Source organism: Carya illinoinensis, chromosome 7 (genome assembly GCF_018687715.1).
Source record: "Carya illinoinensis cultivar Pawnee chromosome 7, C.illinoinensisPawnee_v1, whole genome shotgun sequence".
Lineage (NCBI taxonomy): Eukaryota > Viridiplantae > Streptophyta > Magnoliopsida > Fagales > Juglandaceae > Carya > Carya illinoinensis.
This window is the reverse complement of record NC_056758.1, coordinates 44,132,295-44,151,340: the sequence shown is the minus strand read 5'-3', so window position 1 is coordinate 44,151,340 and position 19,046 is coordinate 44,132,295. Positions and strand designations below refer to the sequence as shown.

Sequence of the window (19,046 nt, the reverse complement as noted above, 5' to 3'; positions counted from 1 at the left end):
CTTCTTCCAGCGTTTCATGGCAGAATAGCTCCTCTCACTGTCTCTTCTTCCATTACTTCTCAATATTCTAAGCTCTTAATTTTTAAGGGTTTCCTTAGTAGGTTTTCCCATGGTACAGATCTTCAAAGTCTTAACTATACATGAATTAATTTTTAGTGACTGTTAGACCCAGAATATTAATGAAATGGCAAGAATATCTCAACTATCTACTTTGATAATTGAATTCGTTCCAAAAATCTACAATTGTTGAAAAGTGAAAATCTTGAAATCGTTTATAATCCCTTTTGTATTGTAAGAAATATTAGATTTGAAAATCTTCCAAAATCAAAATCCAAAAAATTAAAATTCTAAAAAATCGTAGAATCTCCCTCTACGTTATGTAATTTACTGCTGTGAGATAGTCAAAATTCACTCTGGTCTGTATCACCTCTATCGATAAGGAGCTCAAGTGCCGTAATATACTAGGTTTCCTTTTTGAGTTTGTAGAAATTTGTTGGTTTTTCAAATTTAGAAGATAAGTGACTTATTTTTAGTACCTAATATATATTCGAATTCATAAAAAGTCAAATATTTTGAATCTATCATATATTCTTAGTCCTATCTATATTATCGATGCATGCTACAGCTTGGTATAGCTCTGAATTCATGAAAATTACATATAAGAAAAACTCATGAAAATTACATATAATAATTGAAGTAAATCTATTATAAAATGTTTATATAGTTATGAAGAATGGAAAAAAGATGGGTGACTCGTGACCCAACACAAACTCGAATAACACTCTTTGTTATTGGGGTCATGTTAGGGTTGATTGATTGATGATCTGAACCCAAATAACCCAACCCGAACCTTGGTGACCCAACATGACTGACATCCCTATCGGCCCCCCAGATGGGATGCCAAGGGAGGCCAGGTGGATTCCATAGAGATTAACAGTTACCTTGATGGGTGGAGAAACCTGTTGCTGGACATATGTGACAAGGTGATGATTTTATTGAAGGGGTTGAACTGGGCTTGGATAGAAGGGGGCTAGATCAGGTTAAAGATCAGCTTTAAAAGAAATGTGAAGGGAAACTTTGGGCTTAAGGTGGCAATAGTGCTGCTTGATGATAAGGACCCGAGAAAAGGGATCATGTTGTTCAATATTATGGAAACTTGCTCTACAAATGGTGTTCTTTGAGGCCTGAGTTGGAGTGACTAGCATTTGAGACTATAGATCAAGAGAGAGCCATGTGGCTAGAGACCTTTTGAAGAGAACGGGGTTCACAAAGTGGTGAGAACTAAGAAGTATGGCTAGTGACAAAGCACAGATTCCAGATGGATTTACTATGGCAATTTTTAAAATTTTGCTGAGATGTCATTAAGCAAGGCATTTTGAGAGTACTCCAGGAGTCACACACTTAAGATAAGTTTGTAAAAAGTTTCAATGCCACCTTTGTTGCAGTTATTCTGCAATTGTTGGGGTAGTCAATCATAAAGCTTATCATCCTATAAGCTTTGTGAATCATTTATACAAGATTCTAGCTAAAGTACTTGCCAATTGATTGAGTATGCTAATGGAGAACATCATTCCAAACCCCAAAATGCCTTCGGCAGAGGTAGACATATCGTAGATTCAGTGCTTATAACCAATGCATGCCTCGATAGTAGGCTCAGCTTAGGGGAACTAGGGCTACTTTGCGAATTAGATATGAATAAGGCCTATGACCATGTCAATTGGGAAATCCTGTATTATATGCTAGGAAGATGTGGCTTCGGGGATAACATTGTAGATCTTGGCATGCTTCTTGCTATTTGTGAATGGTTTCCCATAGGGTTTCTTTAGTAGCTCCTAGGGTTTCAGATGAGTGATCCTATAACACCCTAATGGAAGACCCAAACCACATGGCTTATAGTCTAAATTGACTAGTCAATGATACAATTAGAGCCTCATTTGGGCCTTATAAAGAGCAAGAACTTCTTCTTCCCAAACAATGTGGGATCTCATATACCACCTACTCTTATTCTTATCATATGAGGTATCACGGATCCATTGTCCTCGTTACTTTTTATCATAATTATGGAAGCTCTTACAAAAATGATGTCAACTATAGAGGACAAACGTTTTCTTACTGCATCTTCCATGGGATCTAGCAACATGGACACACTAAATATTTCTTTTTTTTTTTTATAGGTAATAAGTTATTTTATTGATATAAGGATGGGCATAGCCCTGGTATACTGGAAGTTTACAAGTGCATACACTTATTTAAAAGCTAGAAATAGTTACAAGGAAATCATGGAAGCTGTGGCCATTAAAATCTAGAGCAATAGCCCACAAGAGCAAAGTCTTCCAGAAAAAACTTCAGAACTCTTCCGAGGAATGTTCATGATCCTAAAAAAGTCTCGTTTTTTCTGTTCCAAATAGACCAAAAATACATATTGGAGCCATCTTCCACACCATTGCGATCTGTGGTGTCCCAGTGATCCCTCTCCAGCTTGCTAAAAGATCAACCACCCTACCTGGCATTACCCATGTTATTCCCATTCTATTGAAAAAGTAATTACATATCTCATGAGCAAACTCACAATGTAGGAGTAAGTGGTTCACCGTTTCACCACTATTTCTACACAAACAACACCAGTCCATAATTATGAGGCCACATCTTCTAAGATTATCAATGGTCATAATCTTCCCTAAAGCTGCTGTCCATACAAAGAATGCGGCCTTGGTGGGTGCTTTACTTTTCCAAATATTCTTCCAAGGGAAATTGTTCCTTTTTTGCAAGGTAATAACTTCATAAAAAGAGCGAACTAAGAATTTCCCTTTTCTAGAAGGACTCCATGCCAACACATCTTCAGTTGTGGCAACAATAGGAACATTATACAGCAAGTTAAAAAATTCCACCAGAGCATTCACTTCCTAATCATGAGCATCCCTGGTAAGGCTAATATTCCACTCCTGAGAGCCTTGATTGATTATCCTCGAATCAGCCACCGTAGTTTCTATTTTTGGAGCAATACTAAAAATTGTAGGATAAGCATCTTTTAAAGCCATGTCTCCCGCCCACCCATCTGTCCAAAAACTAATCCCATTACCATCCCTCAAACACAACAAGGTATTACTGAAAAAGGAGCCCCATCCCTTCCTTATATACTTCCATAACCCCACTCCATATGACCCCCTACCCTCTTTGGAGCACCAACCCCCTCGTTCACTACCATACTTCATGTCAATCACCCATTTCCATAAGACTTCCATCTCATAATTATAACGCCACATCCATTTACCCAATGGAGCCTTATTAAAAGCCCTCACATTCCGCACCCCCAAGCCACCATCTCTCTAAGTAGAACATACCTTCTCCCACCCCACCAAATGAAACTTGGACTCATCTCCTATACCTTTCTATAAAAAATCTCGCTAGAATTTCTCTATCCTCCTTGCAATATTAGTGGGGAGGGGAAATAAGGATAAGTAGTATGTGGGAAGATTGGATAAAGTACTTTTGATAAGTGTGATCCGCCCCCCTTTTGATAAGTACACCATTTTCCACCCAGCCAACCTACACTCAAATTTTTCTAACACCCCCTCCCAAATTGCCTTAGCTTTGAAAGAAGCCCCCAACAGGAGACCAAGATACTTCAAAGGCAACGGAGAAACCACACAATCCAAGATATTAGCCAACCCTCTAATATTGCTTACCTCACCAACCGCAACCATCTTCATCTTAGCAAGATTAATCTTCAACCCGGAAATTGCTTCAAAGCACAGTAAGATAGCCTTCAAAGATTGAATATGTCTTGCATCTGCCTCACAAAATAACAAAGTGTCATCTACAAACAAAAGATGAGAAATAATGGTGGAGCCATGGGTATCCCCCACGGAAAAGCCTGAAAAAAGTCCTCCCACTACTGCAGCCGATACCATTCTACTTAGAGCCTCCATTACCAGAACAAATAAGAGAGGTGATAATGGATCTCCTCGATGCAATCTCCGTGAGCTATTAAAGAATCCCATTGGATCACCATTTACCAAAACCGAGAAGCGCATTGTTGACACACAATGTCTTATTCACTTCCTCCATCTTTTCCCAAAAAGCACATCTACTCAGCATAAATATAAAAAATTTTCAGTTTACATGATCATATGCCTTATCGTTATCAAGTTTGCATAAAATACCTGGGACTCCCGACCTGATTCTACTATCCAGGCATTCATTGGCTATCAAAACCAAGTCTAAAATTTGTCTCCCTTTCACAAAGGCATTTTGAGATTTAGAGATGATCTTCTTCATGACTGTGCTCATTCTATTAGCAAGAACTTTTGAAAGTAATTTGTACACATTGCCCACAAGACTGATCGGTCTAAAGCCAAGTACCTCCATTGCCCCAGCCTTTTTAGGAACTAGAGCAATAAAAGTAGCATTTTGACTTTTTTCAAATTTGCCATGAGTGAAAAAATCCTGAAAAATCAGCATTACATCCTCTATCACCACCTCCCAACAAGTCTGAAAAAAAGCCATGGTGAATCCATTCAGGCCTAGAGCTTTATCTTTGTTCATCTTCCTGATTACTTGATGTACCTCTTCCTCTCAAATGGTCTCTCCAGCCAAACCCTACTATTTTGGCCAATGGCCTCAAAGGCTAAACCATCTACAGTAGGCCTCCATGCATGCGGTTCCGACAACATATGTTGGAAGTGCCCACTACTTTTTTGGCATGAAATCTGGTATTGGGATTCAGCTCTCAAGATTGTTTTCCCTTAACTTTTTCGGATTGCTAGGGATTTAGATGCTGCAGTGGCTGATTCTTTTTCTTGTATGAATAATAATTTTCAATCGAATGTAGATTTTGTTAGAGATGTGCATGATCGGGAAGTGAACATAGCTTCTGATTTTTTTTGGAAGACTTTATAATTTGAAGATTGACCAGGGAAGGGAGGATAGTTTGTTGTGGGTTCATGCAGGAAATTTCGGATTTTCAGATAGTTCCTTTTATAAGGCGTTAACCTGTCATTGTGGCTATGATTACCCTTGGAAAAGCTTTTGGAGAGTGAAGGTACCTAGTAAGGTGGTGTTTTTCTGTTGGTTGGTCTCTTGGTAAAATTTTGACCATGGACAACTTAAAAAAGCGTGGAATGTGTAGTTGATTGGTGCTTCATGTGCAAGAAAGATGGTAAATCTATTGACCATCTTTTTCTTCATTGTGAGGTGGCAAAGACTTTGTGGAATGAGATTTTTGGTCGGACGGGTATTGATTGGGTGATACCTAAGGAAGTGGTGGATCTTCTTGCATGTTGGAAAGGTTTTGAGCGGAGAAAATGTGTTGCTGCCGTATGGAAGATGATTCCTTTGTGCTTGATGTGATGCTTATGTTTGGAGAGGAATGGGAGGTGCTTCAAAGATAGAGAACGCTCAATGGGAGAACTTAGGAATTTTTTCTTTAGTACTTTGCATATTTGGGCTGAGGCTCTTGTATTGAATGGCTATAATTTTCATGATTGGCTTTAGCCTCTTTTTGTTTCTAGTGTGAATTAGGTATTTCCTGTGTATTTGGGCTTTTCCTATTCATGGTAATAAAATTCTCTTATTAACTATAAAAAATAAAAAAGGTTTTTTCATTCTATTTTACTAGAATATATCCGGGTTTTCGTACATCCAAAATGCTCTCTTTACACCCAAAATTCCGATGAGTTTTACGTTTGAATATAGAGTGTAGGTGAGTTAGAGTAATCATGGGAGGCTCGAAAAAGCTAGTTATTGAATCAAAAGATTTCATTTTGATAAGAGAGGGAGGCTCTTTGCTCATTACATAAAGGAGTTGGAACATAATGAAGGAGATACGACTTGGGAAAGTGATGGTGCAATGGTTTATTAGAATATTGGAGGAATGTTTGAGGGGTGGGATGAAGGAGATGTATGTTACGTCAAGGGAAGATGATAGAAGTTTCATAGCACATAGGTGCTCAAATGCTCGCTGTAGATTTATGGCGCTAGTGGAATATGGTGATGGTGGAAGGTGTAACTTTACCTTCATTCCCGAAGACATGGAGGGGAGGGGCTGGAGGAGGATGGCAGCTGCAATGAGGGAGCTTATCTCAAAGGAAAAAGATGTGAAACACAATGGAGGTGGGATTCTATAGAGGCTACCAAAGGTGATGACCAATAAGCAAAATCAGTCATACAGGGAGGCTTTGGTGTAGTCGACGGCACTGGTGCAGTCCAAGGAACAATACAGGGGTGGAGTCACTAGCAGTAGGGCAACTCATGGCAACGACTAGAAGTCAAAAATGGCTCCTAAGCTCACTAGTACAGTACTTATGCAGAGGGAAGGAGGTTGTGTCAAGTCCTTTGTCGGCCTACCAAAGAGAGGCGTGCACAATACCTTACAAAAAATGCAAGCACAGGTGGAGGCACTACAGGATCAAATTAATTTGTTGATCCGGTGCGTTGAGGAAGATAAGGGGTGGGCCTTAGCCTGGACCACGAGATAGGGCATGGACAAGGTTGTAGACCACAACTCGTGGGGCAAGCTGAAGTCTTTGTGGGCCTTACGAATTATAAGGGCCAAAAGGCTATGACCGAAGGGACTAATGGCTAGGTCTGTGGGTCATAGCCCATGGGGCTTGTCAAGGGCAAAACCAAAGTAGGGGCCCAGCCTGTATGGAGAATCAGGGAGGGAAGTGAGGCTAGCCCCTCTACCAGCAGGAGGCAGTAGGGGGAGACGACAGAGATAATGACGTCGCTGGAAGAAGTCGAAACTAATCCTAGGGCTACTGCAAAACTAAGCGTTGATCCTTAGTCCCAGTAAGGACAGACAAGGCTAACAGACAGAGGAGAGCGTTCTCTCGATATTCAGTAGGTAGCTTTGCCGGCGAGTGGTTTTTACTCGCTGGATGTAGCCCATGAGCTATTTTTAGAGCCTGGGAGCAATTTTTTTTTGGGGGGGGGGGGGGGGGGGGGGGTTTTGGGGGGGGGTGAATCTGCAAGGCCTTCAAGGATGCTAGTTGTCACAAGTGATTCCTCTGAGTTGGGGGGGACCCAATAATGCTAAAATACCTATTGCCAGATTAGTTTAGTGTCTCTAATTGGGTGTTGCATAAAGAAAAGGAAATCCAGCATTGTGTATGAATTGAGTGTAAAGCTTTCAATGAACAATTTATGGCTTTACTAACAACCATTGAAGTTGGACATGGTCAGTTAAAGAAATCAAGTTCTAAAAAACAGCGGGAACTAAAGAGGCTAACATGGTCTTTAAACTATGAGGGTAGCTCAAGTTAAGTAAAGAAAGGGCCAAAGGGAGGGGACAAGCTCCATATTTATGAAGCCCAAAATAGTATCTTGGTATGTCCGAGGGTTCAACGAGGCAAATAAGCGCCTTCAGGTAAAAAATCTGCTTCATGAGTGGAAGGCGGATATTGTGTGTTTATAGGAAACTAAGCTGAAATTTATTCCAAGGAGAATTGTTTGGATTTAACAGAGCTGTACATATGTGGATTGGGCCTATCTTGCGTCTAATGGGGCTTCAAAAGGTGTTTTGGTAATGTGGGATATAAGGGTGGTAGAGAAAATGGAGGAATTTATTGGGGAGTATACATTGGCATGTTCATCTAAGAGTGTAGATGATAATTTTGTATGGGCTTTCGCTAGCATTTATGGGCTGAATCTGAACAGCAGTAGAAGATTCTTGTGGGAAGAACTTGTGGAGTCCATGGTTGGTAGAATTTACCATGGTGCATAGGTGGTGATTTTAACGTTATAAGGTTCTCAAGTTAACGTTTAGGAGACAGCAGATTACGACCAGCAATGACAGAATTCTCGGAGTGTATTTTCAACTTGGGATTGGTGGATATCCCTCTCATGGGAGGTGCTTATATGTGGTCCAATAATCACATGTGGTCTAGATTGGACAGATTTTTAGTTTCATCGTACTGGGAAACCCACTATCTGGACCTTTGCCAAAAAAGGCTGTCTCGCCTTTGTTCGGATCATTTCCCATTATTATTAGATTGTGGGGGTATTAAAGGAGGGCGTCAGTATTTTAAATTCAAGAATATGTGGCTGAAAACTGAAGGTTTTGTGGAAAGGGTCCAGCAATGGTGGTCTTCTTATCATATTCATGGCACCCCTAGTTTCATTTTTGCAGGTAAATTGAAAACTCTAAAGAATGATTTAAAGCTATGGAACACTCAATCTTTTGGTGATGTAGGTGACTGTAAAAAGTCCATGTTGGAGGAGCTTCAAGAGGTAGAGAGGACGCAGGAGGTTCAGCTTCTTTCCTCGAAGGAAGTTTCTTGGAAGGCTAAGTTATTGGTAGTGTTAGATAGGGTTATGTTATTGGAGGAGATCTCTTGGCATTAAAAATCAAGAGCATTGTGGTTGAAATGAGGAGACCAAAGTACAAAGTTCTTCCACAGAGTGGCCAACTCTCACAGGAGAACTAACAACATTGAGATGTTGAAAATAGATGGGGTGGACTATGTCGAGGCTCCCGTGATTAGGGAGCATGTTGCTGGATTGTTTGAATACTTGCTTACTAAACACGTGGTATGGCGGCCAAAACTTGATGGACTAACTTTTGAGTCCATTGATACACAGCATGCCTCGTGGTTGGAGAGGCCCTTTAAGGAGACGGAGGTTCACAGTGTGGTGAGGAGAATGGTCAAAGATAAAGCACCTAGCCCAAATGGTTTTTCCATGGGATTTTTTCAAACATGTTGGGATGTGATGAGGGAGGATTTAATGAGAGAATTCCATGAATTTTTTTTGGTTGAGAAGTTTGAGAAATGCCATAACGCCACATTTGTTGCACTCATTCCCAAGAAGATTGGGGCATCGAAGGTGAAAGATTACCAACTCATTAGTCTTGTGAATGGGATGTATAAGATCATATAGAAAGTGCTCACAAATCACCTAGGGGAGGTCCTGGGGAGGATCATTACCAAACCCCAAAATGCATTTGTGAAGGGTAGGCAAATTTTGGACTCAATTCTCATTGCCAATGAATGCCTGGACAGTAGGCTAAAATCTGTTCAGTTGGGGATCCTATGGAAATTAGATATGGAGAAGACGTATGATCATTTTAATTGGGAGTTCCTACTTTATTGGGAGGTGTGGTTTTGGGGAGAACTGGCGCTCGTGGATTAGATGGTGTGTTTCAACGGCGAAGTTTTCAGTCTTGGTGAATGACAGCCCAAATGGTTTCTTTAATAGCTCTTGAGGTCAGGACAAGAAAATCCTTTGTCCCCACTCCTATTTGTCATCATTATAGAGGCCCTTAGCAATATGATCTTAGCCTTGGTGAACAGTGGCTTTATTGATGGCTTCTCGGTTGGTAATCCTACTAGGGGCTTTATTTACATATCTTACTTATTGTTTGCAAATGATACACTGATTTTTTGTGAGGCAAAACAAAACCAAATTTGATCATTGAAGGCATTATTACTTGTTTTTTAAGTGACATTAGGGTTGAAAGTGAATTTTGATAAATTAGAATTGGTGCGAATAGTTCATGTTCGCAATATCCGACAGTTGGTTAATACTCTTGATGTAAGGTTTCCTCTCTCCCTCATGAATTACCTTGGTCTTCCCTTGGGGGCAACTGCAAGGGCTATATCGATTTGGGATACAGTGATTGAGAAAATTGAACACAGATTGGCAGGTTTGAAGAGATTGTATCTTTCAAAAGGTGGCAGGATTCCTCTACTCAAAAGCACTCTCTTTAATCTACCAACGTATTTTTTATTTGTATTTCCAATCTCAACAAGTGTGGCATACCGCATCGAGAAACTTTATCGTGATTTTCTATGAAGTGGGTTAGGAGACGAATTCAAATTTCATCTAGTCAAGTGAGATAAGGTATGCTCTCCAGTCTCATCTGGTGGGTTGGGTATTAGAAAGTTGAAGATTTTCAATCGAGCCTTGCTTGGGAAGTTGATGTGGAGATACAACATGGAACCGGAAACCTTATGGAAGTCGGTGATTGAATTTAAATATGAAGGTGGTGGTGTTTTTTTTTTTTTTTTTTGGTTGGGGGGGGGGGGAAACTAGGGAGGTTCACAGGGTTTATGGAGTAAGAATATGTAAGCACATTAGAGGAGGGTGGGGGTTTTTGCTAGGCACACTCGGTTGGTGTTGGGTGATGGGTCTAGAATAAAATTCTGGACTAATTGGTGGTGTGGAGATCACATCCTAAAGGATTCATTACCTTTAGTTTTTAGAATTACATATGAGAAAGATGCATCAGTGGCTGATTGTATGCATTTCTCTGGGGACCTAGTCCAATGGAATGTGAATTTCACCAAAGCAGCCCAAGATTGTGAAATTGGCAGCATTGAGGAGTTTTTTGGTCTCCTATACACCATGATACCAAGAACATAAGGAGCTGACATGATGTGGTGGATACCCACCTGTAAAGGTACATTCTTGGTCCATTCTTTTTATAAGTCTCTCACACAACTACAGAACACTCAGTTTCCACGGAGAAGGATTTGGCATAATAAGGCGCCTTTCAAAGTGGCATTTTTTGTATGGGTAGCAGCATTGGGTAAGATCTTAACAATGGATAACTTACAGAAACGCAGGGTTATGCCTGGCATTTTTTATATGTCTCTCACTTGTTGCATTGTGAGGTCACTAGAACATTATGGAATGAAGTGTTCAGCAGTTAGATCTAGCTTGGGTGATGCCTGCCACAATGATTGAGCTCAAGGCCAGTTGGACAAATCTACGAGGTCTCCCACAAATCTCAGTGGTGTGGAAAATGGTTCCGATATGTATTCAATGGTGCATATGAAAGGAGCGAAATGACCGGACATTTGAAGACAAGGAGCATTCATTAGAATAACTTAGATTATTTTTTGTCAGCACTCTTTTTCTATGGGCCACGGCTGTAGATTTTTTGTGGCCTCGATTTTCATGAATTTCTTGTTTCCATTTCCTCTTCCTAAATAGGTTTTACCTTTTGTATGCCATCTTGTATACTTGGGCGATGCCTATTCATATCAATTTAATCGTTTACTTATAAAAAACAAATTCTATTGTACTCTGAAAATAAATGGTGGTGTAGAAAAACTTATTTGGAGTCCATCTAAGAAAGGGAAGCTTACTGTTCGCTCATTCTACCAGGCCTAACTATTTAGGATACGAATTCCCTTGGAAGAATATGTGGGAGACTAAGGCGGCCTGAAAAGAAGCTTATTTTCATTTGGATAGCTTATTCAGTGAAGATCCTCATTACAGATAATTTAAGGAAATGACATGTTATTGCCATGGATTGGTAGTGTATGTGCAGAAAGGAAGGGAAACCATCTCCTACTTCATTGTGAGGTTGCCAAATGCCCTGTGGTATGATTTGTTCAGCAAAGTTGGTTTAGCATAGGTTATGCCTAGATACTAAATAGGTAGTTGACCTTCTTGCTTCCGGGAGAGGATTAAATGGTAGTACAAATTTGCAGCCGTATAGAAAGTGGTTCTTGTTTATTTACCATGGTGATCTAGAGGGAAAGGAACGATAGAAACTTAAAGATTGTGAGCAGACATTAGATGAACGCAAGAATTTTTCTATAAAACTTTGTTCCTTTGTCTGATCAATAAAGATTTTAACCGACTAAGCCTTTGTGATTTCCTTGTATCGGTTTCTAATTCCAACTAGGCATTTCTCTTGTATATGACCTGTGTACTGGGGCTATGCATATTGTTGTTATTTATAAAATTTACCTTCGCCTGTGAAAAAAGCTGAACAGTTTTCTATTTTGAAATTTGTAAAAAATACTGCCATTCTTGTTCTCAAAATCTGTTTTCAGAAAATTGGTTTTTGCAATCGCCTGTTTTCAGAACAAATAAAAATGATGTTTCCTTAGACGTTTATTCTGTTTCCAGTTTAGTGAAAAACCAGCGGAAATATGTTGTTTGTGATTTTTTTTCTTGAAAAAAAACAAAGCAGTTCCATGGTTTTCAGTTTTTTATTCTCTTTGGTTTCACCATCCTGATGTATAATGTTAGCTAAAATGTTTTTGGAAATTTTCGGAATATGTATATTTCAAATGCTTAGGTGACACGTTACAGATTCGTAGAAAATATCTTCTTTTTTCCCCTTTCTCTCAAATTTTTTGATAAAGTTAAATTTAGTAATAAAGAGAAAATGGCAAAACCCTTGTATTTCGTAACTCTAAACAGTTATGGAAATATTACTATATCTACAGTGGCATTCTCTTTCTTTTTTCTTTTTCCATATATGTTAGCTCTGTTATTATGTTTAACTTATTAATGTGTCAGGAAGTAACCAATGAAATTGAAACCTTTTCAGTAGGTGTACTCCATGTATACTTCCTATGTACTTGGGCTACGCATATTTTTCAATCAATAAAATTTTATCTTATAAAAAAATGAAAGTAAAACCTTTTCCTACTACTGGCAAGGTCTAGTTTGGCACAATTGTTACAACATTAAATTGCTTTTTTTTTTTTTTTATGTCCTTTGAATCCTACAATCCCCATTGTTTTAGGCTCAGGTGGTGGTACTCCCAAGGTTTTTTGCAATGGTAGCTTGTGATCTATTAAAGTCAATCAATCTGCTTCTAAGGACAGTTTTATAATTTGAATGGAAAAGACAGTATAAGTGACTGCTAATTTTGGATTTTATTTTTTCCTTTGTCATTATTCTATGAAAGATGACTCAGTTTGTAGTTAAATACATGCCTTTTCTATCTGATATGTCCTTATTTTTTTTTTTTTTTATGTCCTTTTTTGGCTATTTATATTTCATTCGTTGTTTTTTTTTTAAAGATCGACATTGGAACCTTGGTCTTGGGGTATCACTCCCCTCAAGGTCCAAGGTTCAACACCTCATGGGTGCAAACAATCCTTTGGGGCCACACCCCCTAGTGGAAAGCCACCAATTTAACCAGTTCCGTGTAGGGAAACTCTCAAGGGTGCAGTGCACAGGACGGGGGTTTACTCTGCAGGGGTGGGTCCGAAGGGCCCTGCCTTGGAGAGGTTCCCCGACATCCAAAAAAAAAAAAAAAGATGTTTGATTTAACCCAGATAATTGGTGTACAATTATATTACCAATAGTTAACTTTTACCCGGTACAATTAGCATTGACAGATGTTATTTATGTACAAGAGGCATCACCAGTCATGATATTTATTTATGCCCCCAAAATCAGGAGGCCCATAAAAGCTGCATTGGCTGCTGCCTCAGAGCATCTTGCTGGTTTGCTTCCTCTTCATCTTGTCTACAGTCAAGCTCATGGAACTGCTATTGAGGTATGTCATATGTCACTATGAGAAAACTATACTGATGCATTGTGTTTTATAATGATTTTATAATCAAAGTAGCACTGACAGGTCTAGTTAGTTTTCCCTCTGACTGTAATGATGAGGTTGTATGATGATCCTATTGTGCTGGCATTGATCTTCCATTTTCTAAGGCATGCACTGAAAAGATGAATGAATCTAGGCCCCCGCACCCGGGGGGGGTGTGGGGGGGTGGAGAGAAAGATCGCATGTAATAAAGTAAAAGGCATGCTTATTCTGGCTAGAAGCAGATATCTGTGATTCCTCTCGATTTGTAATTCAATTTGTACAGGTTTTTCGTACCGAGGGTTTGAATCCCTCTCTTTCCACTTTTGTCAAGGAACATGACAGGTATGGGAAACACTAAAGGTACTAAAGAAACAAGAACAACAACTACTAATTCATCAGCTAATCATGACTTCCTACACACACTTATATTTAGGGAGTATATTTATGCACTTTCTCATGATCATGGTTTGATAAGATCTATTTTGTTGGAAAATATAGTTTATGATAATAAATCTAGTTTACTGATTGTAAAATGTTTAATTACGCCAATTTATCAACAGAATCATTTGATGAGTTCCACATGTTTAATTGCACGAATGTATCAACAGAATCATTTGATGATTTCCACAATGACTGCAAATCCTTCTGATATAATTTGAGAATACAAATTCTTGTTGTATCCTAAAAATGGATTTTGGTTTGGGGTGGGGGTGTTACTCAATGCTCACTGCATTAATAGAAACACTCATACGGAATAAAGTAAAAGGTTAGGTTTAATATTGTTTTGATAAGTAAAAGATTGGATTTAATATGTAAATGCCATACATGCTTTTGTATAGCCTTCTCATTAGGGACTGGTGCTTGAATTACTAATAGCTTTAATATCTGTGTGGCATTCCTGTATGTTTACCGTTTTAAATTTTGATTATACCTCTCTCTCTCTCTGTGGGTATGTGCTTTTGTCTTTGTATGTGTGGGAGTGCACGTGTACACTCATTTATGCTGAGGCTTTTGGAAGTTTTGTCTGTGGAAGTTTGCATTTCCTGTCATAATTTGGTTGAACTGCTATTTTTAGAAAATAAACGTCTGCAATTTGGCAGGATTGGATATGGTCGGTAGGATGCAACCCTTTTTCTGTTACTTCTCAAGGCTGGCATATATCACAGTTTCAGTCTGATACAATTGCCCGGAGCTATATCATCACAACGCTTGAAGAGTCTATTCAACTGGTTAATTCAGCCATTCATCTTCTAGTCATGGAGCATACAAGTATCCTTTCAATTAGCTGTATGTCCCATATGTATTTGGATAGTGACTTTGTGCTCATTAATAAATTATCTAATGAAAAAAAGTATTGCAACAAATGAACAGTACGAAGTTTTCTTTCTGAAAAAAGTCGGAATACTCAGTAGAATGGTGAGATGAGGAAGGCAAACCTAGTTTACCAATCCATATAAGATCTCCTTGTTAGATGTTATTGGATCTGGTCTGGCAGCAGCTTTATGTATTTAGTACTCAACTGCATTACCTTAAGTTATGGCCCCTCTCTCCTCTCTCTCCCTCTCTGTTTTTTTTAACTTACGTGAGTATATAGCGATGTATTTAAAAGTTGTTAAGTTTTCTTCTACTGTGCAATAAAACTTTTCTTCTAGTTTCAATTGATAGAAACTTAACCAAAAACCAGTGGAAAATACCTTTCAACTCTTTCAGGGTCAGGAGCGTGAGCTAGTGAGCAAATATAATTACGTTGTAAGCTTGTGGAGAAGGGTGAGTAGCTTATTCTTATTCTGCTGTCAGTATTTACTCTGCCCTTTAGTATTTCTCTGGTTTCTTCTTTTGTTGTCATATATTATTATATTTATTTCATTTTTTGTTTAATCTCTTCACTTTTACAATCGTATAGAAAAATGTGGCTTTTCAGGTTTCAACTGTTACTGGAGAATTGCGTTATGTGGATGCCCTAAGACTGCTATATATCCTAGAGGAAGCATCGAAAGGGTAGGCACTTGAACCTGAACCTTAATTTCTTGTTACCATTGGTCATCAATAGTGGGTTAATGAAAATCTCCTTGAGCAAAAAAAGAAAGAAAAAACTTTATGTGCCTGTGTGGTTTAAGCTTCGCGTAATTAAACATTCCTGCTGTCCCTAGAAAGTAGTCAATCACTATTCGTGGAGCAGTGTACGTTAAGTGCATGACAACAGTTTATGGTGCTTGTTTATTTGGTCTCTAGACATGTCAATATTAAAAGGACCTGGACTTCAGAAACCAAGCCATATAATACATATACTCATATCATTTTTAAATATTGGTAAGTGTTACTTGTAGGTGCTACCTGCCCCAAACAGGCGCGTAGCCACCTTCCCTGCACCCTGCCCCCACCTGGGTGGTGTGGCAGATTTCAACTCTGCCCTTGTATCCCCGCGCTCAGCTCCTATCCAACGGGCGGGCAGATTGCACTGCCCATTGCCCGGATCTCCCGCCGATCAAAACCCAATCAACTCAAAATCAAACAAATCAACCCAAAAACAAAACAAATCATCCCAAGTAAGGGTACGAGGGAACCAAATCAACCCAAAGATTCAGACAGAGACCCAAGGGAGGGAGGGAGGGTAGGTAGGTAGGTATCATCTTTAAATTCAAATTCAGTGTCCTAAACATGGTAATTACCAATGTGATCAATTCTGTTTGAACGAATAAAATCTTTTACTCATAAAAATACTAATATGGTAAATTTGAAAGTGATAACTGCTGATGTGGCAAAATCCTTGCCATAGAATTTGAGAATAGTGGTTGATACTTGGATAAATCCACCTGGTAGAACTTCCTAAGAATTCTAGGGGATCTTCATCCTTACCTACATATTTATCTTTTGATAGTTTTTTCCAGTCCCAAATGCTTAAAATCCACTGTAGAACATGTACCCTGAAAAGAAAGCCTAAATACAATAATTACCTCAGATGGGTAAGGTGTAATTTTTTCAACCCAAGGTCGACAATTTGAACTTCACCTGAATTGCCGTGGGCTCTTGAATTGTATGCCCTGATGATTTCTAGCTCTATCAAGTTTCATACTTGTTTGCATCTTGTGTAAAAACATTTTTCTATGTTATTAGAAATTGGGCTATTTTCAAATCTCTTCGGGACAGTTTGTTTGTATATTAGATAGAACTACGGGAAGGACAATGATGAAAAATGATCAAGGAAGCTGTTTATGAGAATTTTCCCTTCTATCTCTTATTAGTCCCGAATTCAATTAGACCTTGAGATGTAGGATTTACTTCCTAATTGCTCAGTTGGGCAGAGATACGTGTCATACAAGGTTGTATAACAAGAACGCTAGACCTGTTTTGTTTAATGCTCTTCTGAGCATTTCTTGTCACTAAATTAATAACTGGTGTCATTCTTGTGGGTTGTCTTGTAAGAAAGTCAATTTGAACGATTGCCTTTCATACTTGAAAATAGAATTTGAAATAGCAAAGGCAAGCATTTGACTCGTTTGTACGTAAAGATGGCTTATTTCTGAATTTCATCTCTCACAGGTTTGTTGATCAAGTAAATGCAACTATAGCCCTTCTCCACCCAATTCATTGCATGAAGGAAAGAAAAGTACATGTAGTGTTCGACGTGACTACAATTCCTGCTTTCTTGGTTGTTTTAGGCATCCTCTATATTGTGTTGAGGCCAAAACGACCAAAGCCTAAAATTAATTGAGTTTCTGAGAAAAGGTAATGACCGTAGAACATTGTGTTATTGAAGGAATGTAAGGCTAAATTTTTTAAAAACAAACTGTATTCGAATGTTGGTCTGCGGGAAAAATAGGAATACAATGCGGTGAAATAGCCACCCAGCCAACATTTAGAATGGATTTGTTTGACTTCTAGCCCTTTTCTCAAATTCTCACTGACCTGAATCATGTTTTAACCTTGTTTCATGTCATTATATCATAGGTGCATACATTTTGAGTAATAAATTCGTACATCTCGTATTGACAATGGGAAGCAGTAATTTTACCTCTAATTGCATAGTTACGTGCAGAACCCGGTTTCTTATGTGCAGTCTCCCTTCACAATTTTTGATGTTATTTTCATAAAGCATCTCATCCTTCTCATCTTACTTAATCATGATAATTTTTTTAAATTTTCATACAAAATAAAGTAAATAATTCAATTTTTTCAAATTTTAATATAAAAATAATGTTAAAATAAAATATTTTAATTGATAATCTCAACTTATCTTATCTCATCTCTAAAAATAAATATGAAGGCAACTGGTATAGAAATTAACCAACTGGAACGATCAAAATTTATATGAGAAAAAGTGAATGTGAAATAGAAGCTGATGAATCAAATCTGAAGATACGTGATCTAAACTTTAGAGATGGTTTGTTTTGGTAGGTCAATGATTTACTGCAATAGTATCTTTCTTGCAGTAATTGACAGTATCCTATCACAAGTGACTTGAATTAGATTTTCTCAAAGTTTCTGCTTGTGCATCTTCCGGCGAGCACGTTGCTACACATATCTGTTAGTGTAAAAATAATATATTGGCATATTCATATGATAAAACATAGGGAAGGTTTAGGGAGTGAGATGAGATAAGAATTTTGTGAATATTAGTAAGATAATTTGTAAATAGTAGTGAGATAGTTCGAGTTAAATATTTAGAGCCATTTAGTTGCCAATTCTGGTTGTTGCTAGCGGTGTAAATTTTAACCGGAAAACCGGCCCGGACCGGCCCGGACCGGATCGGTTGTGCCGGTTTTGAATCGGTCCAATCCGGAACCGGTTTCATAAAATGAAAAACTGGCCGGAACCGGTCCGGTTTCGGTTCCGGCCATTTTTAGACCGGACCGGTACTATTTAATATGTGTATATTTTTTTATTTATTTAATATTATATGTTATATATTTTATATTATATATAATTTTTTATATATAATATATAATAATATAAATTATAATTATATATAAGATAGTGTTATTTTAATTTATAAAATAAAAGTTTAATCTCAAACATAAAAATTTAATTGATCATATGCTTTAAATATGTAATATTATAAATATATATTATTTATTAATAACATTTTATCATAGATTCATAAGAAGTAAGAACTTAAAAAGAAAGAAAATCACTCAAATATTATTACTAAATTTTAATGGCCTAATACACTTAAAACTCTTTATATTTTTTTGATAAGTACATAAGACATTAGTAGATAAATATAAATTATATATATTAGCATATAATTTATATAAAGCCATACCAAAGCTATACTAATAGCATAAATTTTTTACATAGCACTTTTTTTTTTTTTGCATAGCAGTCTTTTTATATAGTAGTTTTTTTTTTTAAGTAGAATTTTTTGACATAGCAGTTTTTTTTTTTTATAAACAGATTTTTTTTATAATAAATATATATTTTATTAAAACCGGAAAACCGGACCGGAAACCGGTAAAACCAGAATACCGGTTTAGGAGGGTAATCGGTGTGTAATCGGTTTTGAAAAATGTAAAATCGGTGCCTACCGGTTCAGTCCTAGATTTTGTCTAAAACTGGACCGAACCGGACCGGTTACACCCCTAGTTGTTGCTTCACGGTGACTCGGGTCCAGGGGTATTAACTCAAGCGGCTCATTCGGCTCTACTTGCCTGATGGTCTACTCATCTTGGATCTCTCCCTCTATTGCAGGGTATTCAAGCAAGAGTGGCAGGATGTGGTTATAGCCTGACTCGTCGACTGCATGGATCTTGGGACCTTG

General features: G+C 38.0%; 1 protein-coding gene across 5 annotated transcripts in view; it reads left to right on the top strand.

The window, feature by feature from the left end:
* LOC122317360 overlaps positions 1-17,306 on the top strand; it is a 45,136-nt gene extending 27,830 nt beyond the window's left edge. For all 5 annotated transcript variants that reach the window (XM_043134407.1, XM_043134410.1, XM_043134409.1 and 2 more), the window contains 5 exons: positions 13,150-13,249; positions 14,389-14,557; positions 14,973-15,055; positions 15,210-15,286; positions 16,829-17,306. In XM_043134407.1, coding sequence (XP_042990341.1) covers positions 13,150-13,249; positions 14,389-14,557; positions 14,973-15,055; positions 15,210-15,286; positions 16,829-17,000 — 601 coding nt within the window. In that variant the 3' untranslated portion in view covers positions 17,001-17,306. The remainder of the gene's footprint in view (positions 1-13,149; positions 13,250-14,388; positions 14,558-14,972; positions 15,056-15,209; positions 15,287-16,828) is intronic.
* The last annotated feature ends 1,740 nt before the right edge of the window (positions 17,307-19,046 follow it).